The 18,664-nt window shown below is 37.6% G+C and overlaps 1 protein-coding gene across 1 annotated transcript in view; it reads left to right on the top strand.

The window, feature by feature from the left end:
• LOC137153984 (connector enhancer of kinase suppressor of ras 2-like) overlaps window positions 1-18,664 on the top strand; it is a 474,493-nt gene that overhangs the window by 360,192 nt on the left and 95,637 nt on the right. Inside the window, exons 16-18 of the mRNA XM_067549753.1 lie at window positions 10,557-10,596; window positions 12,430-12,459; window positions 14,644-14,675. Coding sequence (XP_067405854.1) covers window positions 10,557-10,596; window positions 12,430-12,459; window positions 14,644-14,675 — 102 coding nt within the window. The remainder of the gene's footprint in view (window positions 1-10,556; window positions 10,597-12,429; window positions 12,460-14,643; window positions 14,676-18,664) is intronic.

An 18,664-nucleotide genomic window follows, 5' to 3' on the forward strand; every position in this document is an offset into this window, starting at 1 on the left:
TTAAGTGTGATTTTACCCAGAGAATTGGATGGGCATTTTTAAAAATCAAAAGAAACGAAATCTTTCTTTTTGGATGCTTCTGTCTGATCAGTCTGTTACCTACTGTGCACTAACATAATCTGTATAAAGTATCTCATAATTAGGAATTTTGAAATTATCTTTTTCTGTTTTTTTTCCTAGTTTTTTTGTTACATTTCTGTTTTTTAATCATAGAAATTAAATGTCTCTGTGAATTGTAGCTATATGCAGCTTGCAGGAAAGTACCTTCCTGTCTCCACCCCCTCCCCCTACATGAGCGACTAGAAGAAAAACCTCAAAGGCAGCTTTTATTTTTAGCTGAGCATAATAAATTTGCAAGTGTTGTATCTTTGATGGGTTAAGCATCAGCTTACTGAACTAGAGAGATATGTAAAGCCTCTGGGACTAAGGCTGCTGCTTCACTTTAGAACAAGTCTAGTGTAGAAAATGCTTAGAATAAAGAATACATGGGTTTCAAAGCAATAAAAAAAGGATTTTTGTAGAGCATGAATTGCCCAAGTGTAGCAGAACAGTGACTATAATAAAGATGTAGCAAAGCTACATCTGCATCTAAAATAAATGACATATCCAGATAGAATATATTGCATTTGAGATTGTCTGGATAGCATATCAAGATTCTTTGTTTACAAATTCTGATTTCCATAGAATTCTAGTCTTTGTTTTTGTGAACAGGGGATGGACTATGAAAGATTTCATGCTGTTGCCAAGATCCAGCTCTTTATTTTATGATGGGATTACCTTTTTATTTCTTAGCAAGATCAATTATTTTTTCGTAAAAATCCTTGTGATTTAAGAGATGAATGTAAGGGATGTTAATAATTTACAAAAATGTCAGGCTGATTAGAATTCTCACAGGCTTTGGCTAGAACACTACACACAAGTTTTGTTGCTAGGCTTGCATAGAGAAAAATGTAACGCCTGACTCTCCTCTCCTTTCTAATGGTGTAAATCAGAAATCAATAAAGCAACACTGATGTGAAACTGTTGTGAGGGGAGAATCAATCCTGTAGCTGCTGCACCAGTCATGAGGTTTTTAACCATAGACTGTCCAGAGCAGGGACTGTCTTTTTCACTAGTGTCTGTACAGAGTTCAACACAGTGGAGTTCCTAGCCTGACTGGAGACTTTGTGTGATACTGTGATATAAATGACTATTATTAATAATAGAAACTGGAAGTGTAGAATGGAAACAGTTCATATATTTTGCTCTGAGTTATCATTTTTCAGAACTTATAATATTTATATTAAAATTTCACTGCCTGCCTACCACCCAAGGGCCTTATCCCACAAACATTAAAACTCCCATTGATATAGATGGTGTAGCAGTGCCCTAATCCTGATGGCATCATGATTTATGCAGGAATTATGCTTCTATGGGCTTCCTGGTGGCCACTGATCCCCAAACTGGCCCCTTTGGAAAGATGGGTGGAGTTCAAATTGCAGTGGGGGAACTAGGGTAAGCTATTTCTTATTTTCAGATGATCAGAAATTTAGGACCACAAATAAAAATGTGCTCATGGTAGCTTGCATAATTTGGGCATACAATTACTGAGATTGAAGATAGATTTCTAATTGGTCATTAATAGGTGCAAATACCAAATTTGTACGTGCTTTTGCCATAATTGCACATGCAAATTAAGTGTACAGTTGTACACACACACACACACACACATTTGTGTAAATATATTTGGGTTGGTGTGTGGACATGAGTAATCAGAAGCCATTTCTTTATATAGTTAGTAGTTTGTGGATTAGCAACTGAATCAGAATCCTTTGATTCAGATACAGAAATATAATTTCAGAAACCTCTGAAAATACATGAAAATATAGTAAATAGAAATTTAGAAGTCAGTAAAAAAAGGTAGACTAAGTTATTCAAATATCAATATAAATTCAAGGGTATACTTATAACAGTCACATTCACCATTTGTAACATCTGTTAATTTATTCAGTCTTCCTTTTGTCTTTGTATTTTAAATGGGGAAGTCAAATGACCAGATATAATTTAGTTTATGCCATCAATGTCTTGTTCAAGAACAATCCCTGAGTTTATTCAGGATCTCTTTTAAGAGTAAAAATGTAAGTTACAACAATTAAAGTGATTTTCTAACTCCCCTCCCAATGTTGTTATAACACACAAAGTAGGCTTCAATTAGAGAGGCAAAATTTAGGATTACAACAAATTACACATTTTATTTTATATCTGTTGTGGTATTTTATAGGACAGACAGCAAGACTTTATAATTACTTGGTAATATTTAAAAATGAAACTTTCTTTCAATAAACCATAAGAAACAAACTGAGCAAACAAAACAAAAGGGAATATGTCATGATTCAGCATCCAAAAATCTATAAAATTACAACAATGAAGTTCAAAAGATTACTATCAAAGATATGTATAGGAAGCCATTCTAGATGGGAGCATATTATTGTGCTTTACTTAAATCCATAGTGTGACCATTGAAGGTCATGGTTCTCTTATTTTCTTTGAAGACTGGCAACTAGTTTTTCCAAAAGGTCAGACCTTGTACCATTGAACTCAATGGAATTTTTGTGATTGACTCCAGTGGAAGAAGGATCAGACTGCAGGACGTTTGTCAAATCCCCTAACCAGTCTTTGTTGCAGACTTCTGGAATAGAGTTTTCTAGTTCCATGAATTAGCTGAGCAAAGAGTCCTTTATTCCAAATGGCAGAAATCTATTCTGCTGTTATCATACCAATAAAAATTTATCTCCCTTATAATCTCACTGATCTTGGGACCAGAATGAACCAGTGGTGGTGTATATCCATTTACAGGCCTGCCAGCAAGTTAATTTTGATTAAATCTCCTTTAGCATGCAAGATATCTGAATGCACTTTGCAATAGTCAGAGAAAAATTGTGCTTTCAACCTACATCTTCTTGAGCAGTTTCCCAGATTCTGGATCAGTCTCCTCAAATCAGAATTAAGCTCCATATTCTATTTTCAAAAATATGTGAAGATGTGCTTTTAATTAAGGCTTGCACAAGAATTATCCTAATGTTGGAATTATCCTAAAGTTGGCAGAAGAAAAAATTATAGTGTCATCTTGTAGTTATTGGGTGAAATTTTGATCTCAGCTACATATCAGTGTAACTCTGTTAAAGTCAGTAGAGTTACTCTTGATTAGCACTAATGTAAGTGAGCTCAGAATCTGACTCATTATTTGGAACTGGATTTTTTTTTAATTGTACACATCATGGGTTCACTCGACTGCCAGTTAGAAACTCAGCAATTTAAACCTTAACTGTGTAGATCCATGACGCAAATAGTATTTTGCTTTTTCATGGAATTCTTATCTAAAGCAAGAATGACCTTGCAATACATTTTTAAAATAATTTCTTTTTATAAATGGTATGAAAAAATTGTTAAAAATGTTTTCCTTCCTCTACTTCTAAAAACCCGTTTCCTTTAGCTAAGTCTGTGGTCAATGATCAGATCTGGTAGAGAATATGTTCATAATGTTCATACAGAAGTCCATTAGGTATATATGAAGAAGTCCTTGTGATGTATGCACAATGCTCCTTATTCCACTCAGGAAATTCAGCTTCATTTTTTCTCTGACCACATATAGCCTGTTGTGCCTCTAAGTGTCAAGTGATTTATAAGGCAATTAAGTGTGTACTATATTTGGTACAAAGGATGACATCACTATCACAGTTTTGGCATTCTCTTAGGCCTTTCTAATGGCCTGCATTCCAGTGCACCTACTCCTGAGCAGTAGAAGAGTGGAGTCTCTGGGTTTTAGGAATTAGTCATCTTTAAACACTCAAACGTATACAGACTTGGATCCTAGACTGTTCTTAACTTGAAGCCCTCTGAGAGCTTTAAATTGGCCACATAAATCCATTTTTGGGCACCTAAATGAGTGTTTTTCAGAGGCATTGATACTCTACAAATCCTATTGAAATCAATGCACATTGTGGAGGTTCAGCATTCATTTATATAGGAGCCTTATTATGGAAATAGGTGTCTAATGAAGGGCATCCAAGGTGGAAAATGTTGGTTTCAGTACTGCTCTAATGCAACCAGTTTTTAATTAAATTACACTATTCAAAGAACTAAATATTTTTAAAATAATATATGATCTTCACTATGGAAAAGATTACAAAGAGTTCAAGGAAATACTTACAGAAATAAAAAAGTTAATTTAAAAAGTTGTTAATATCAGCACATTTCATATTACATTCTGTCTTCTGTATATCTAAATTCTGTAACAATATCCAAAGAATTGGTAAATTATACTAAGAATTTAATATCTTTAGTCAAACAGGAGCTTAGAACTGCTATGTGTAGGTGCTCCTTGTAATTAAAAAAGGAACTCAATAAATAAATGGATCAATTCACAATGTCAATGAATGCTGCTACTGTGTAAATAGAGGAGCAGGCTAGCCCTGTCCAGAGAGCAGGGCTGGAAAAGTTCAGTCTGGGGGAGGAGGTCAGCCAACCTTACCTAGGAAAGAATGGGAGCAGATTCAATGGATAAATATGGGCCAACAGGCTGTTGAGAAGAACCAGTCCATAGGAGAGAGATGAGCAGTTAAGGAAACAATGTTAGTGTTAGGTTAACAGATCATCTTGACAGCTAGCAAATAGTGTTAGAAATTACCAACTCATAATATATACATTCATACGACCCCATTTATGGACTGAAATTCCCCTAGTCAGCTAGAGCTGTGGAGGGCCAATTATCTCAGCTCTCTTCTCTTTCAAATTCAAAACAGGGAGTAGACAATTCACTCAAAATCCTTTTGAAATACATTAGCTTGTGTCTAGAAATCTGGATCAATCTGACTTGAAACCCCTTGATCCCGCAATGTAAATCTCAGTATTTTGGGACTAAACTCACATAGCTGTAATTATTTCCCAGTACAGGTGATACTATTTCAACTTACTGCCATGATTTACAGATTAAAACCATATAGCTTAGATCTGATATCAAAGACACTGTTTAACCTTTTGAAGCTCATTTATTATAAATTACAATTAAGGCTCAATTCTGCCCTTAATGAAGCACAAGTTTTTATGCCACTGGGTTCAGAAAGAGCAGGATCAGGCCATTAAATAATCATTGTAAATGCCAACATTTCTAACATTAATACATGGTCAAAAGGTTTTAGTGCATTCATCTTTTTCAAAGGATAAGTTAATAGGAAAAATCTGGCTTTTTTAATCTATCATTCTACATTCACTCACATTTGGGAAGATTTCAGAAGACATATGGATCCAATTTCTGTATGCCTACCTTCACTCTTTGAGTTTGGTTCATTCAGTCCACAAGACATATAGGGCATCTAAAGGGGACTTGATCAAATATCTGTGAGTCTGAATGATATATACCCTTCTAGGTTGGTGAAAGACAGTCAGAAGCAACTTGGGCCATTCATGACTGAAATGGCCAGTGTCTCATTTTGTGAAGGAATCTTCCTTCCCCCATTTCCAGCCTTAGTCTGACCAACATTTAAGAAATTCACCCTGGATATATCTGACGTGGTTAATTAACACCCTCTATTAAGACAGCTATTTTTGAGCAAACTCATAGAGAAGCTGAACAAAAGCCACTTTCATACTCATCCATGCTACAGCAAAAATCCTAGAACTAGCACAATTCAGACCGGCACATGGAATGGAAATAGCATTGGTGGCACTAATGGATGATCTCTCTTTGTCAATGGACAAAGAGCAGAGATCAATTCTCATATTCTTGGACCCCTGCAGTATTCAATAGAATGCATTATGAGATATTCCCTTCCCACCTGAGGTAGGTAGCAGGATTCCAGGGGAATGTGCTAAAATGGTCAGAGCCCTTACTGCAAGGGAACACCCAAGGAGAAGTGATGGGAAACTCCACCATTAGACCCCCACACACTGTCGAGTTCCACAAGGATCAGTTCTCTCTCTACCCCTATTCAGCATCTACATCCAACCACTAAGGGAACTGGGGAGACATTTTTGATTCAAGTGCCAAAAATATGCAGATGACACATAGTTCTATCTATCCTTTACAACATATGACAGCACGACTGTCACTAAACTGGCAGTGTTTAGATGAGATCATCTTATGGATAAAAAACAGCTTGCCAAAACTGAATCCAAGCAAGATGGAGAATTATGCAAAGGGAATCACTTTGAGGAGTTTGCATGTGTGGTACAGTTTCCATTGGTTGAAATTGCACAACCACAATTGGTCAATTCGTTTTGCAGTTTGAGTGTTGCTGGATTCTTCACTGATATGCATCTGCAAGTAATACATTATATCATCTACAGCAGATCAGGAGACTGCCTCCCATCCTGGCTGATGATGACTTAACCTCAGTACATATCCACTCTTGTCACCTCCCATTTGGACTACAGCAATGTTATTTACTTGGTCCTGAAACCATCAGCCCTCAGAAAACACCAACTAATACATATATTCTAAAGCCAGAAGGGACCATTGTGATCATCCAATCTGAGCTCATGTATAACACTGGTCATAAAACGTCCTCAAAATAATTCCTAAAGCAGATCTTTTAGAAAAACATCCAGTCTTGATTTAAGAATTGTATGTGATGGACAATCCACAATTACATTTGTTAAATAGTTCCAATGGTTAATTACCCTCACTGTTAAAAATTACCCTCACTTAAAGAATGTGGCAGCCTATTTCCTTAACTCAGGCTTCCATGAGCACCTCATATCTGACCCCTGCTTTTTACACTGTCTTCCCATAGAATACCATGTCAAATTCAAGGTGTTCATTTTTATCTTCAAGGCACGCAGCAATCTGCGTCCAGGATACCTAATTGCTAAAGCTCCATCACAAGGAGATGACACAGATGACAGCTGTGCTCCTTAGGCAAAATAGAACTGTCCATTGCAATGACAAATTTTCTCTGTGCAGGAGACAGAGCTCTGCAGGCTGGTCTCTCAGGCTGGTCCAAGAATGTGGAACAAACTTCCACTGGAAATAAGAACCATCACAAACGTCATCGAAGTGTAAGGTGCACTTCGTGGACTTTGCTTTTGCTAATATAAACAGATAGCACATGGTACATATAATATATTAAATTATAATTTAAGAAAAATTGAAATAAAATGAAACCCCAAGCAAACCCTACACATTTCTTTTTGGGGACAAAATGAGAGAACAAATGTGACAGACATTAGTCACATCGCTTACTGCACTTCTTCAAGACACTCTGACATTACAGTGCTGGATAGAATAGAACCTGAATAGAATAGAAGTTTAAAATTTTAAATTATTAATATAATATTGATCAAAACTAGTAGTATTTTATTAACTATCTGAACTTACGTTAAAAATGTAGTACCATATTTTATTTTCTCAGTGGCTGAAGTTATATGAAATAAAAACAATTCACTTGTGGTGCAGTGGAGATGCAAAGTTAAGCAAAGAGCCAGTCATCCATATGAAGAAGTGATTATCTAAAATATCAGCAACATGAGACAAGTGGGAGCAATTTAAATGATGAGGTACAACAAAATACAAATAGATTGATTCTTTTGACAATAAGATAACATATTGACTTGATTTTCAGAGTTGCAGTGTGCCTTTGGCTCTAACTGACTCTGTGTGACCTTTTGAAAATTAGACCATATCTGAATAATATAAATATATGAAACCACTTCTCTTGCAACCTTAGAATCTTAGCCCATTTTCTACCAAACCACAAGGCAAGTTTGTTTCTATTAGCATGCATCATGTTTAATTACTGACTTGTGGGAAATTACATATGTAAAATGAGTTATGGGAGAGCTCCCCTGTTCTCTAAAATAGAAACATAATTTTTACAATTATCAGGGTAACATTACACTTACATATGTTTTAATTAGCATTCAAACAAAGTCTATTTCCTAGTTCATATCAATGGAAGAAAGGTAGACTTTGTGGGTAAGACACAACAGTGGGAGGTAGGAGGGCTTTTAACCTGGCTCTGCCATAGTCTTCCTGATCGTCTCTTTCTGTGTCAGTTTCTTCACATATAAAATTGCAATACCTTATACCTTCTTCATGGGCATCTTGGGGTTAAATTGTTAGTATCAATAAAGTGTTTTTTGGATGCAAGATGGAAGGTGCTATAGAAATGCACATTATTTTGATAATATTCATGTGCATACAAATTTTCATACATATTAAACTTAATTTAGAATTTATTTTTCTCGTTTAAATAGTAGAAAATTAAAAGCCTAATAAATAATAATCTACTGTTTTTGTCTATTTCCTAACATTTTACTTTACTATTCTCCAAAAATAAGATACTTATTAACAATAAAATGATTTCCTTATGTAATGTCCAAATGATTAGGACTATGCAGAACAACCAAAAAAGAAAAAAGTTTGGTGTTTTCAGTGTAATGTCCCAATTTCCATAACATTGATCTCTCTTTAAAAGAGAGTTTAGTACTTATGAAAGGTGCCAGATAGACGGTGCTGGAGAATTAAATCTTTCTATTCAAAAAAGGTTACGGCACAGATAGCTATAGTGTCATCTATCTTACACTGAGGCACCAATGTGTCTCCGTCTTGTTCTGGGAGTGTCACCTCTAAACATATGTCTACACTGCAAAAAAGGTGTCATCTTTACTCAGGTTAGCTAACTCTGGTTAAAATAGCAGTGAAGACAAGGCGACTTGGTTTATAACTCAGATTAGCAATGAGAGAGAAAGCCTATAGTAGGGTTTGAATGTATGTTGCTAATTCATAATTAAAATCTGAGTTGATGTTTTCACTTCTCTAACCCAAGTTAGCTAACTCAAATTTAGCTAACCCAAGTTAACTCACTTTTTTTTGCTGTGTAGACATACCATAAGGTGATAGAGGGTTCCAAATTCATTCAAACCATGACCAAAAAGGATTCTAATTAGTGCCAGCTGTGCTGGTGGATGTGACTAGATTATAAAATAACTAGAAAATGGACTGAATTGCATAAAGTACCAAACAACATTTTGACGACAATAATTTTTAGGCCCTGATCCTGCAAAGACTTAAGCAAGAGCTTAACTTTACACACTGCTCACAGCCATATAAAGTTGAGAACAAACTTATGCAAGTAAGCAGTGTGTAAAGTTCTTCATATGCATACATCTTTGCAGGCCTGGGGCTCTAATCATCATTAGCCATATTTGAACTGGTGACCTCAAGGCCAAAAACTGTATTGTTACTAATCCTGTTTTATTCTGTTCCCCATGTTCATTTTCAAACTTGGTTTAATTTATCTCATTGAATGTTGATTGAGTAAAACTGACGGTTTTCATCTGCAGATTTTTCTGTAGGCTAAGGTACTAGCTACTGTTTTGTTCACTAGAATGTAAAAGCTTTAAGAGTGAGCTGTGAAAAAGTTGATTGGAATTAGGTGGCTGTGTGCCCGTTAGAACATTTGCTATCTCAAGGGAAAGTAGTAGAGTCCCTTTTAAAACACATTTTCCCCGCATTGACCTGATTTGTCCACTGTCAGTCTCGATCTTTCATCTGTTGTACAGAAACCTGCATGTGATTAAATTTTCATCATTTTGATTATTTTGTATATGTTCTTATTACTGTCAGAATACTGAATGCTGGTTTTGCTATGGGACAGAAAATTCGGAATTCTGTGCTAGTGCACATTTTACTGCATTTGGATACACTCTAATATTGTGTGTGTGTGTGTGTGTGTGTGTGTGTGTATTTGCAGCACTTCAATACAAGTGAATTATGCATTAGATTGGTGCACGTCCATAGTCTGCAATTTTACAGTACATTCTTGTATCTAATGTAAAGTATGAATGTCACCAATTAGATCACTAGTTCTGGATCATGAAAATAAAAGCTAATTTATGCAGGTTTTTTCAAAATTTTATAGCAGGTAATAACTGATTGAGAAATGTATGTTATGGGGGATGATGTACCCTTTACATAGGTAAAAGATACATCATTGTCCAGCTATACTGAAAGAAGAGCAGGAGACACTTCATATGGTTTTAATCAGTCCACAACTTTATTACTAGATGTCTGGGACTGTCTGGCAGATAAAAGTGTACAGTGCAGGTAACTCCATGTTCATTCAATATCTACTGGGGGGGGGCTTCCACCAGCCCCCCTCTTTTTCCATCCAGGTCCTCAGCCAACCCATTGCTGGAACCTTACCATCCCCTACCTTGAATGAGGATTCAGGTGGGCTATAAGAAAGGGGGCTTGGCTTGCTGCCATACCAGTCATAGGAGCCCCAACCCCACCCCTCATTTCCACTCCTTTAACCAATACCTCCTTTTTAAGTCCTTTACCAAGCTATTTATATGGCCACTGTACACCTTTCCTATGAAGTACCTGTACTGGACATCCGACCCACAGTTACATAATGAGTTGCAGCATCATAGCCTAACATCCTTCCCTGCTCACCATAACAAAGCCCTCCCCAAACTCTCTGTGGGGAAGGCGAAACCCCCCTCACACTCCACCTAGGCTAATCTCGTGGTGAGGGAAAAATTCCTTCCCAGTCCCCCTAGAAAGGAACGGCTAGCATGATACACATAGCAGGTCCTGATCAAACCTGGTATATTGCCACCTAAAGGGGAAGAAGGGTGAGTGCTGCTCTGTCTTGCCCAGCGGAAAGGGGCTTCTCCCACCATGCTTGCCCCTTTTGAACTCTCCAGCCCTTCCAGTCCATGAGGATAAGTCAGCATTGCCATGCTGACCCACTCCCTCTTTTTGCAGCAGCTTCTGAGCCTTGTTCCCTCTCCACTGACAAGCCAGATAACACCCTCATCTCCTCCCCCCGCTTAAAGTCACGGTGTCTTCAAGTGTACAGCAATTTCTGAAAATTTAGCCTGAGCTGCAAAGCTCAGATGCAGATTCATTTTCCAAAAGTTCAAAGGAGTTCTAGGTTGGGCCCATTTATACTTTTTTTTTTTGTTTATTTGTAGTGGACTGTACGGCTAGCATTTCATTGTACCATCATTGTTTTTTGTGTGCTGAAATGGGATTGTGCATTCACTGTTTAAAGCAGTGCTTCACCAAAATGATGACAAATTCTTGTCTCAAAGTAAAGAAAGACTATATAGTGATGTGTTGCTTATGTTGAAAGTTAGGTGCATATAACATATTTGTGTTGATCCTCTACCCACAGACATCAGTGGGAGTGTTGTCATCAATGTCAATGAGTGTATGATCAGCTCCTTATTGCATTAGAAACCATATGAATACTGAAATCACAAATAAGAAATACATACATATTGCATGTGCAGGAAACATTGCTTGTGTACAGCCATGTGTTCCACTGTAGCTATGTCAGCAGCTCACCCCATGTGCCAGTTGATTTATCAGACGTGGTTTGCTACACAGTGATCTGTTTCACTGAGGCAGTTCCCATTACCTGTAAAAATTCTTAATTTTTTTGTTCATTATTTCAGTCTGTTCCTAAATCTAATTTTGTGTATATTGGGAGCACTTCTAGAAAAAGAAAGTGCTTCATTGATTAACATGTGGAGTAGGAAACAGTTAAATGGACTGAATGAGTTTTCCATTTTTCAATGTCTAAAATTAACTCCAGAATGAAGAGGCATATGAGAAAAAAATTGTTTAGCCTTTTAATATGAATAAATCATATGTGGATGGCAGTAGTACAGTTGGAAAGATGATGCAGCTGTCTCTAAAAATTCTTTTACTAGGTAGCTTTAGCTGTCTGCTGTAATTCTAGGGAGATCAACTTGGTTCATTCATATTTTAATACCATTTTAACTGCACTAGAAATTCTGACATTTATTATTCATGATTTTATTGTGACCCTTTTAACTGATACTGTGCTGCTGACACACATGGTATGCTGAATGATCTTTCACATTATGTTTCAAGAAAATGTAGATCACTCCAACATAAGTTTTCTTTTCTTGTAGGTACTGAGGCATGTACCTCCTAATTTACTTTGGGTGGAATGAAGTCACTTTTATTATTCACTTTTAGTATAAATGGGAAACCTGTTATAGAATTTTATACTGAGTGGCAGCTCATGCACTATTACTAAACAATCATTTCAGATAATGAAATTCCCTGACTTCCTGGTGCCAGGGTGCAACATTGTTGTTATAGAAGTACTTTTCATCTGCTATAAAATATTATTTGAAGAAAGACCATCTTTGACATCGGTATTAGATAAATTATTGTAATTGGATCATTGAAAGTGTCATTGTATGCAGCAACAAGAGGGAACAGACACATCCCTCTGAACAATATAGAATCCAAAATAGCTAGGAAATTGAGGAGAAAAAAGGATTTCAAATAAAGATGCTACTTATTGTCTTTACATTTATATTGTACTATCGGTGTAATAATACTGGCACATACTCTGGTTTTGATTAAAAATACATATTTACCATGGCAACATTTTAATCCAAAAGACATTCCATAAATCAAATATGCAAATTAATGTATAATAATTACACAGGATCTCCACAGAATATTTTAAACATCTTGGCAATGTATGCAGATACATTTGTCACTACCATGTATTTTGAATGTCAGTCAATCACATCTGAACAGAATGTGCAGTTGAAATATAGAGTATCAGTATCAGTCACTGATTGCAGTCATCCTGAGCTGCTTGTTCTGTCAAAGGTGGTTGTGTCAATCAATGGAAATAGATGTGCAAGAAATTAACATTAAAAACACTTCTCTTCATTTCCCATGCAATTTTTAGAGACATTTGGTATGGACTGTCAACTCTGTCATATTTTAAACAAGTGCAATGGCATTGTCATTAATGCCTTTATGTTAGCACAGTGCCATTTATAAACTTTGCTCACTTTGCTCTTAAAGGAGACTGGCTGTTAAGTATTATGGACATGACAAAAGAAGTAATTAAGAAAAATGGTGGTAAGTAGTGTCACTGCAAAAAAAACCAAACCTATATTTAATGCAAATATCTCTCAACAGAAAGCTTTCAAACCTTACCAAGGTAAATGGCCAGGAAGGATGATTAATGAATCTGATTAGCATCCAATTCTAATAGATATAGTATAGAAATTCTTACATGTAACATCAGTATAGCAGCAAACTAACATCTTTCTAGATTGTGACAGCTTGCAGTACATATCTGGAATATTTAAACCCTACCTAAACCTCACTAGAATGGATGACCTTTTTCAAAGTGTATACATAGGGTGTGTGACCCGTCCATGCCTAGGGTAGCCACCTGAAAATGCCAAGGTCAGGGCAGGCTGTAAAAGGAAAGCAGATTCTTTCAGCACTGGTGGGTGACACTGAAGTCAGACTTCCCAACCAGCCACAAACAGTGCTTCTGATTCCCTACACTGGTTATCACAAAGCCAAAATAAAAATATACACAGCCCTCTTTACTGCATTTCAGTCTCTGGCTCCCAATCAGCCACTAGATCCAGTAAAGAGACCAGTTATTTAAAACTCTATGCTCTTTACCACAAAGGTTGCTCCTGACCCCAAATGATCAGCCACAGTACCAGATCAATATAAGTTTGGATCTTACTCAAAATACCACACTGCCAGCCAATCCTTTAGTAACTAAAACTAAAGCTTTATTATAAAAAGAAATAAACAAACTATAAGAGAAATGTTAAAGGATTAAATCAATCAGGTACATACAAATGATTTGAAAGTCCATATATATCAGGTTTCTAGAAGGATTATGGAGTTTGCAGGCTTGTATAGTCCCTCTGGTATACATCCAGTACCTGGATGGGTCTCAGTCCTTTGTTTCACAGCTTAAATTCAGTTCAGTTGTAGATGAGTAGATCCAGAGGTAGGTGAACACTAAAGACAGACTAAAGACAAAATGGATGTTGTGCAGCTGCCTTTTATGTCCTTTGGTCTTGGCCATGCTGCTTGTGGAATTATACAGGAATAAAATGGAGTCCAGGGTCTCATGAGTAAGTCCTGGTGACTCATCAGGTATATCCCTGGCTTCTCCCCCTGGGCCCCTTGTACCTATGAATTTCTTAATGGGCCATTAAGCAGGCTACTGCTGCAGCCATCCTATCTGGGGTGTTGCCCAGACACAGCACAATTTGAAATACAGGGTTTATCAAACATATCCATATCTTCCATTAGACATATAACACATGAACATAAATATTATGATCTTACTTAGCACATTATAGCCTTTCTAACAATACCTGACACGGCATATCTCATATTAATTATTATGATTTTGACACATTGATGTTAAATAATATAATAAATGCCCAATGCCCCCCAATCTAGCCAGCGTGACACCCCAAACGTGAGATTGGTGTAGAAGGGAGTAATCAGAGCTCCTGAATACACCTCAAGGCTTCTCCCCCTTCCCCCCCCCCCGCCCCACAATCCAGCCAGCGTGATGGGGTGTATTTGAGCTTTGGTGTTCCTTTTTTAAAAAAAAATAATTTAACAGTTCTGTAGCCTGGACCTATAATGGAGTCAACATTATATTAAAACATTCCTAACTCAGGCTCAAGAATCATATTTGATTTATGATTTCCATTTCTTAATGTTTCACTGAGATTTAAAACATCATCATACAGGGAAGGACAAATCTTGTAGTTTTTTATTATTTATTGCTATTTATTTCTTACATAGAACTATAGATATACATTGTACAGACAAATAAAAAAAAGAAAGTTCCTTGTCCTGAGCAACTTAATCTACAGTAGAAATGGCACAATAAAGGATAACAAACAAAGGATGGGTGGGTGGATGATGGTGGGGTTATATGAACAAAGAGAGTTACAAGTGTAAAGGATTGAGTTGCATGCTTTTTTTACTTTAACATTTTAGAATTTTGTTAGGGTATGTATTTTAGTTTCCTATTTTTGTACACTACTATAATATGTTTGTATTTGAGGGAATAAAGTAGGGCAGGAACTGTGGACAGGAGATTAGCTTTGGAAAGCTAAATGAAGTAAGTGACTTTTGAAGAATGAAGGGCAATGAATGGTACAAAGGATCAGGAAAGATATAACAAGCATAGGGGACAGCATGAGAAAGTTGTAGTTGCTGTTGGGAGAAGTACAGCAACGTGGCATGCCAAGTGAGCAAAGTGTAGAATCCAAGCAGGAGAATAAGGGGAGATGAGATGTAGACAGAAGAGACTTGAAAGTGAGAGTGAGAAGTTTTGAGACTTCAGTTTTATTCCAGTGTCTGTCACAGATTTTGCAGGTCACTTAACTTCTTTGTGGCTCAGTTTCACCATCTGTAAATTGGGAATAATACTACTTATCTCACTGACATATTGTGAGGCTAACTGATTTAAAGCCTGAAAAGTATATGGAGATTCTCAAATGGAAGGAATTATAGAAATTTAAAACTTATTGGCCAAAATGGATTTGGATGCCTAACTTTAGACACTCAAGACTGCAACAATTTGCAAACTCTCATGATATTTTTTATGAATCTAGTGATGCTGTGTTGTTTATTTGCCTGTCTCATGAAAACACAATGAAAGGCTGCCAAGTTGTGGATTTTCCTTTGTTCAAAATGGCTGCAATGTCCCACAACAGTCAATGGGGCTGAAGCCAGCAAGATGGCTGCTATTTCCTTACAATTTATCTGCATGTGGATGTGAGGTTGTTCCTAATAAAGATGGCTGCCACCAATCACTGTTTTTAATGAGACCATGCTCACAGGCAAAATGGCTGCCACTCTATGACTTTTTTTGGGGGTGGGGGTGAGGCTAGATGGGACACTAGGACTGTGAGGAGCAGGCTGTGTACTATAAAAAGTGAATTGAGAGATTGAGTGGGGAGCTGAAGGCACACCTAAAGGCATCAGGGGAATATGAGGGGCAGAGGACAGAAACAGGAGCCAGGAGGCCAATGGGGATGCAGAGGGATTTGGTGGCAGGAGTCAGAAGGGGGGGCAGGATGGCTGAGGGGGATGTGTGGACAGGAGGTAGAAAGGGGTTGCAGGAAGATGTGGAGGCAGGAGGAAGGCTGGGGGGTGCAAAGGGATGTGGGTGCAGGAAGAGGCTAAGGGAAATGGGATAATATGAGGAGTAGGAGATGCAGGGGCTAGAATGGTAGCTCTCCCACCGTTGGGACAGTGGAAGGTAAGGAGAGTCCCGGCCGAGCAGGTAATGAAAAGGAAACATCTTTACATGTGGAATTGAAGCTGAAATTTGATCCTTAAAAGCTCTCACATATTTGGGGGCAAGTGGCTTCCCCTTAAAGAGTGAAAAATCAGAAGGCAAATTTAAAAACTCACAAATTTTAAAACTCACACATATATTATTTTAGAAAATCTTAAGATTTTTGGGATTCTTATTCATTATCTTGATTAACTGATAATTTGGATAATTGGTCTGAAATCAATAAAAGATTAAATTTGTTAAAGACAAGTGGGGAATAACTGGCTAAGGTACACCATTTGACCCTTCCTCTCTCCAGAATGTAATAAGAGCTGATTAAGACTTAATTGAGAGTCTTGTTATACACCACAGAGCTGAAATCACTGATAACCAAGTCTCAGCATTAGACCTGCTTTGGGATAGTGTCTCTGATGCAAGAGACTGCCCAATATGCATTAACAGTGAGGCTCTCCCATTTGTAGCTGAAGTCAGTGGGAGTTGAAATCACTGAGAGCTGTTAAGTGGTGGGACCTCAAGACATCCTGGAGCGGAGCAGTAGGCAGCTGGCGAGTGGAGCGGAGGAGCAGGTGGGTGGCCAGTTGGCAACTGGCCAGGTGGCCAGCAGAGCAGAGCGCAGCGGTGGGCAGATGGCAGAGCGGTGAGTGGCTGGACAGCAGAGAGAGCAAGGTGCCTTCCTCCCCTCTCTCCCAGCCAGGGTGGGAGGGTGAACTCCGCAAATGTACCTCTGAACTCTGGGTCTTCACTGACCAAGAACAACTGTGGGGGGTGTTGTGAAGGGAGGGGCATGTTATAGGAACTTTTGGTTGCTAGATTTAGGAATCTAAGGCAAAAGGACACTACCCAATGAACTCTTGGGGGGGGCGGGTTGTTTTGCTAATGGTTTTATGCTTATGAATCTTGCTTGCAGTATTTTCCCAAGTTAATGCTTGGTTACTTTCCTCCTTTTATTATTTTATTATTTTCTACACACAGACTCTGTGCATGCGAGAGAGGAAGTATCGCCTCTAGAGGTGCCCCAGGGGTGATGTAGTTGTCCCAGGTTACTGAATGGGGTCTCAAGCTAGTTTTGTGTTGTATTATTGAAAAGGAACCCCATGATATTGAACCCAGCCATTGTTGCTGCAGACTCCAAGTGGCAGAAGGGTTACATATAGGTATCTTAAACTAGGGCTGGGAAACACCTCAAATACATTTCAGTGGTTATTTGTTCAAAAGAAAAATTAAATTTTCTTCTGTTTTGTGTTTTCCATTCACAAATATATTAGTGAACAAGAAGGCTGGTATACATTGCGCCAGTTTCCCCAAGGAGCCTGCTATAAGCATCTGGAAATCAGCAGGTCCTAGCATTGTCCTATTCAACCAACAACCTTTTCTCCAACAACTACTCCATGGTGTCTCCAGGGAAGGGGTGTAGAGTAAGAGCTGCTATTCCAGTTCTACAATCTTGGAGGATCCCTGTATCCTGGTAGGATCCTTCCATATTCAAATCAGCAGCAGAGCAGTGGAGAATCAGGCCCAAGGAAGGCGTTAATGTAATTAAGTGGGTAATTATAGATCTCATCAAGAAGAAACATCTCTCTTTGGCCTGGTCTACACTCACTTTTTATACCAGTTTAACTATACCAGGTTAGAAACCCATATAGCTAAATTGGTGAAACATCCCATGGTGTATATGCAGTAATACCAGTATAAAGGTGTTTTTACTGTTACAACTTATTTCCATAAATCTATGGAATTATATTAAATCAGTACAAAAACTGTAGAATAGACAAACCCATTATTAAATATCAAACTGACATTGGAACGCAAATGGCAATCCCATTCATTGTTCACCTACTTTTGAATTTAAGCAAATCATTAGGAATTACAATAATATATAACTCTGGGGAGGGCTCAGTCATACTACCATTATTCCATTTGACTTAGAATGTGTAAATGAGATCAGAATCATGTCCTATTCTATGTAAATAATGGCACAATTTGTTTTTTATTAAATACAATTATATGAACTATAAATTATGATATTTTGTAACATTTAAGAATAATCTTATCCATTTGGTGAGTTCATTTTATACTGTTTGGTACTTATATAGCTATAAAACTACTTATAGCTGGGTGTAATAGGGGACATTCCATCACCATCCTCTGATGTCCCAGAAATTTCTCAACCTCTCCAGTCAGTGGCAACTTTGTGTAAATTTATTTATAGCACCAACACATTGTGGTGCAGCAAAGTATTTATAGTGTTTCTTGTCCTTTAACCCTTTCCCAAAGGTCTCCTTTCCTTGAGATCTCAGCTTACTGGACTCAGCTAGCCTAGATTCTCCTTTCTGTGTCTTTTTATACCTCTCAGCTGATGGCTAATTGATTCATCAGCCCTCCCAACCTGATCAGTTACGTTATGATTAGTTGCATATCCCCGATCAACCTTCTCCAGTGGAGCTGATTGGTGCCTAAGTGATTAGAGTGTGGGTTCACCTGGTAGCTCCCAGCACTCTGTCACCCTAGGATCAAAGACATTACTAAAGATTGAAGAG

Source organism: Emydura macquarii, unplaced genomic scaffold, assembly GCF_026122565.2.
Source record: "Emydura macquarii macquarii isolate MOO-44397 ecotype Brisbane River unplaced genomic scaffold, CSIRO-AGI_Emac_v2 contig_1253, whole genome shotgun sequence".
NCBI classification, from domain to species: Eukaryota; Metazoa; Chordata; order Testudines; family Chelidae; genus Emydura; species Emydura macquarii.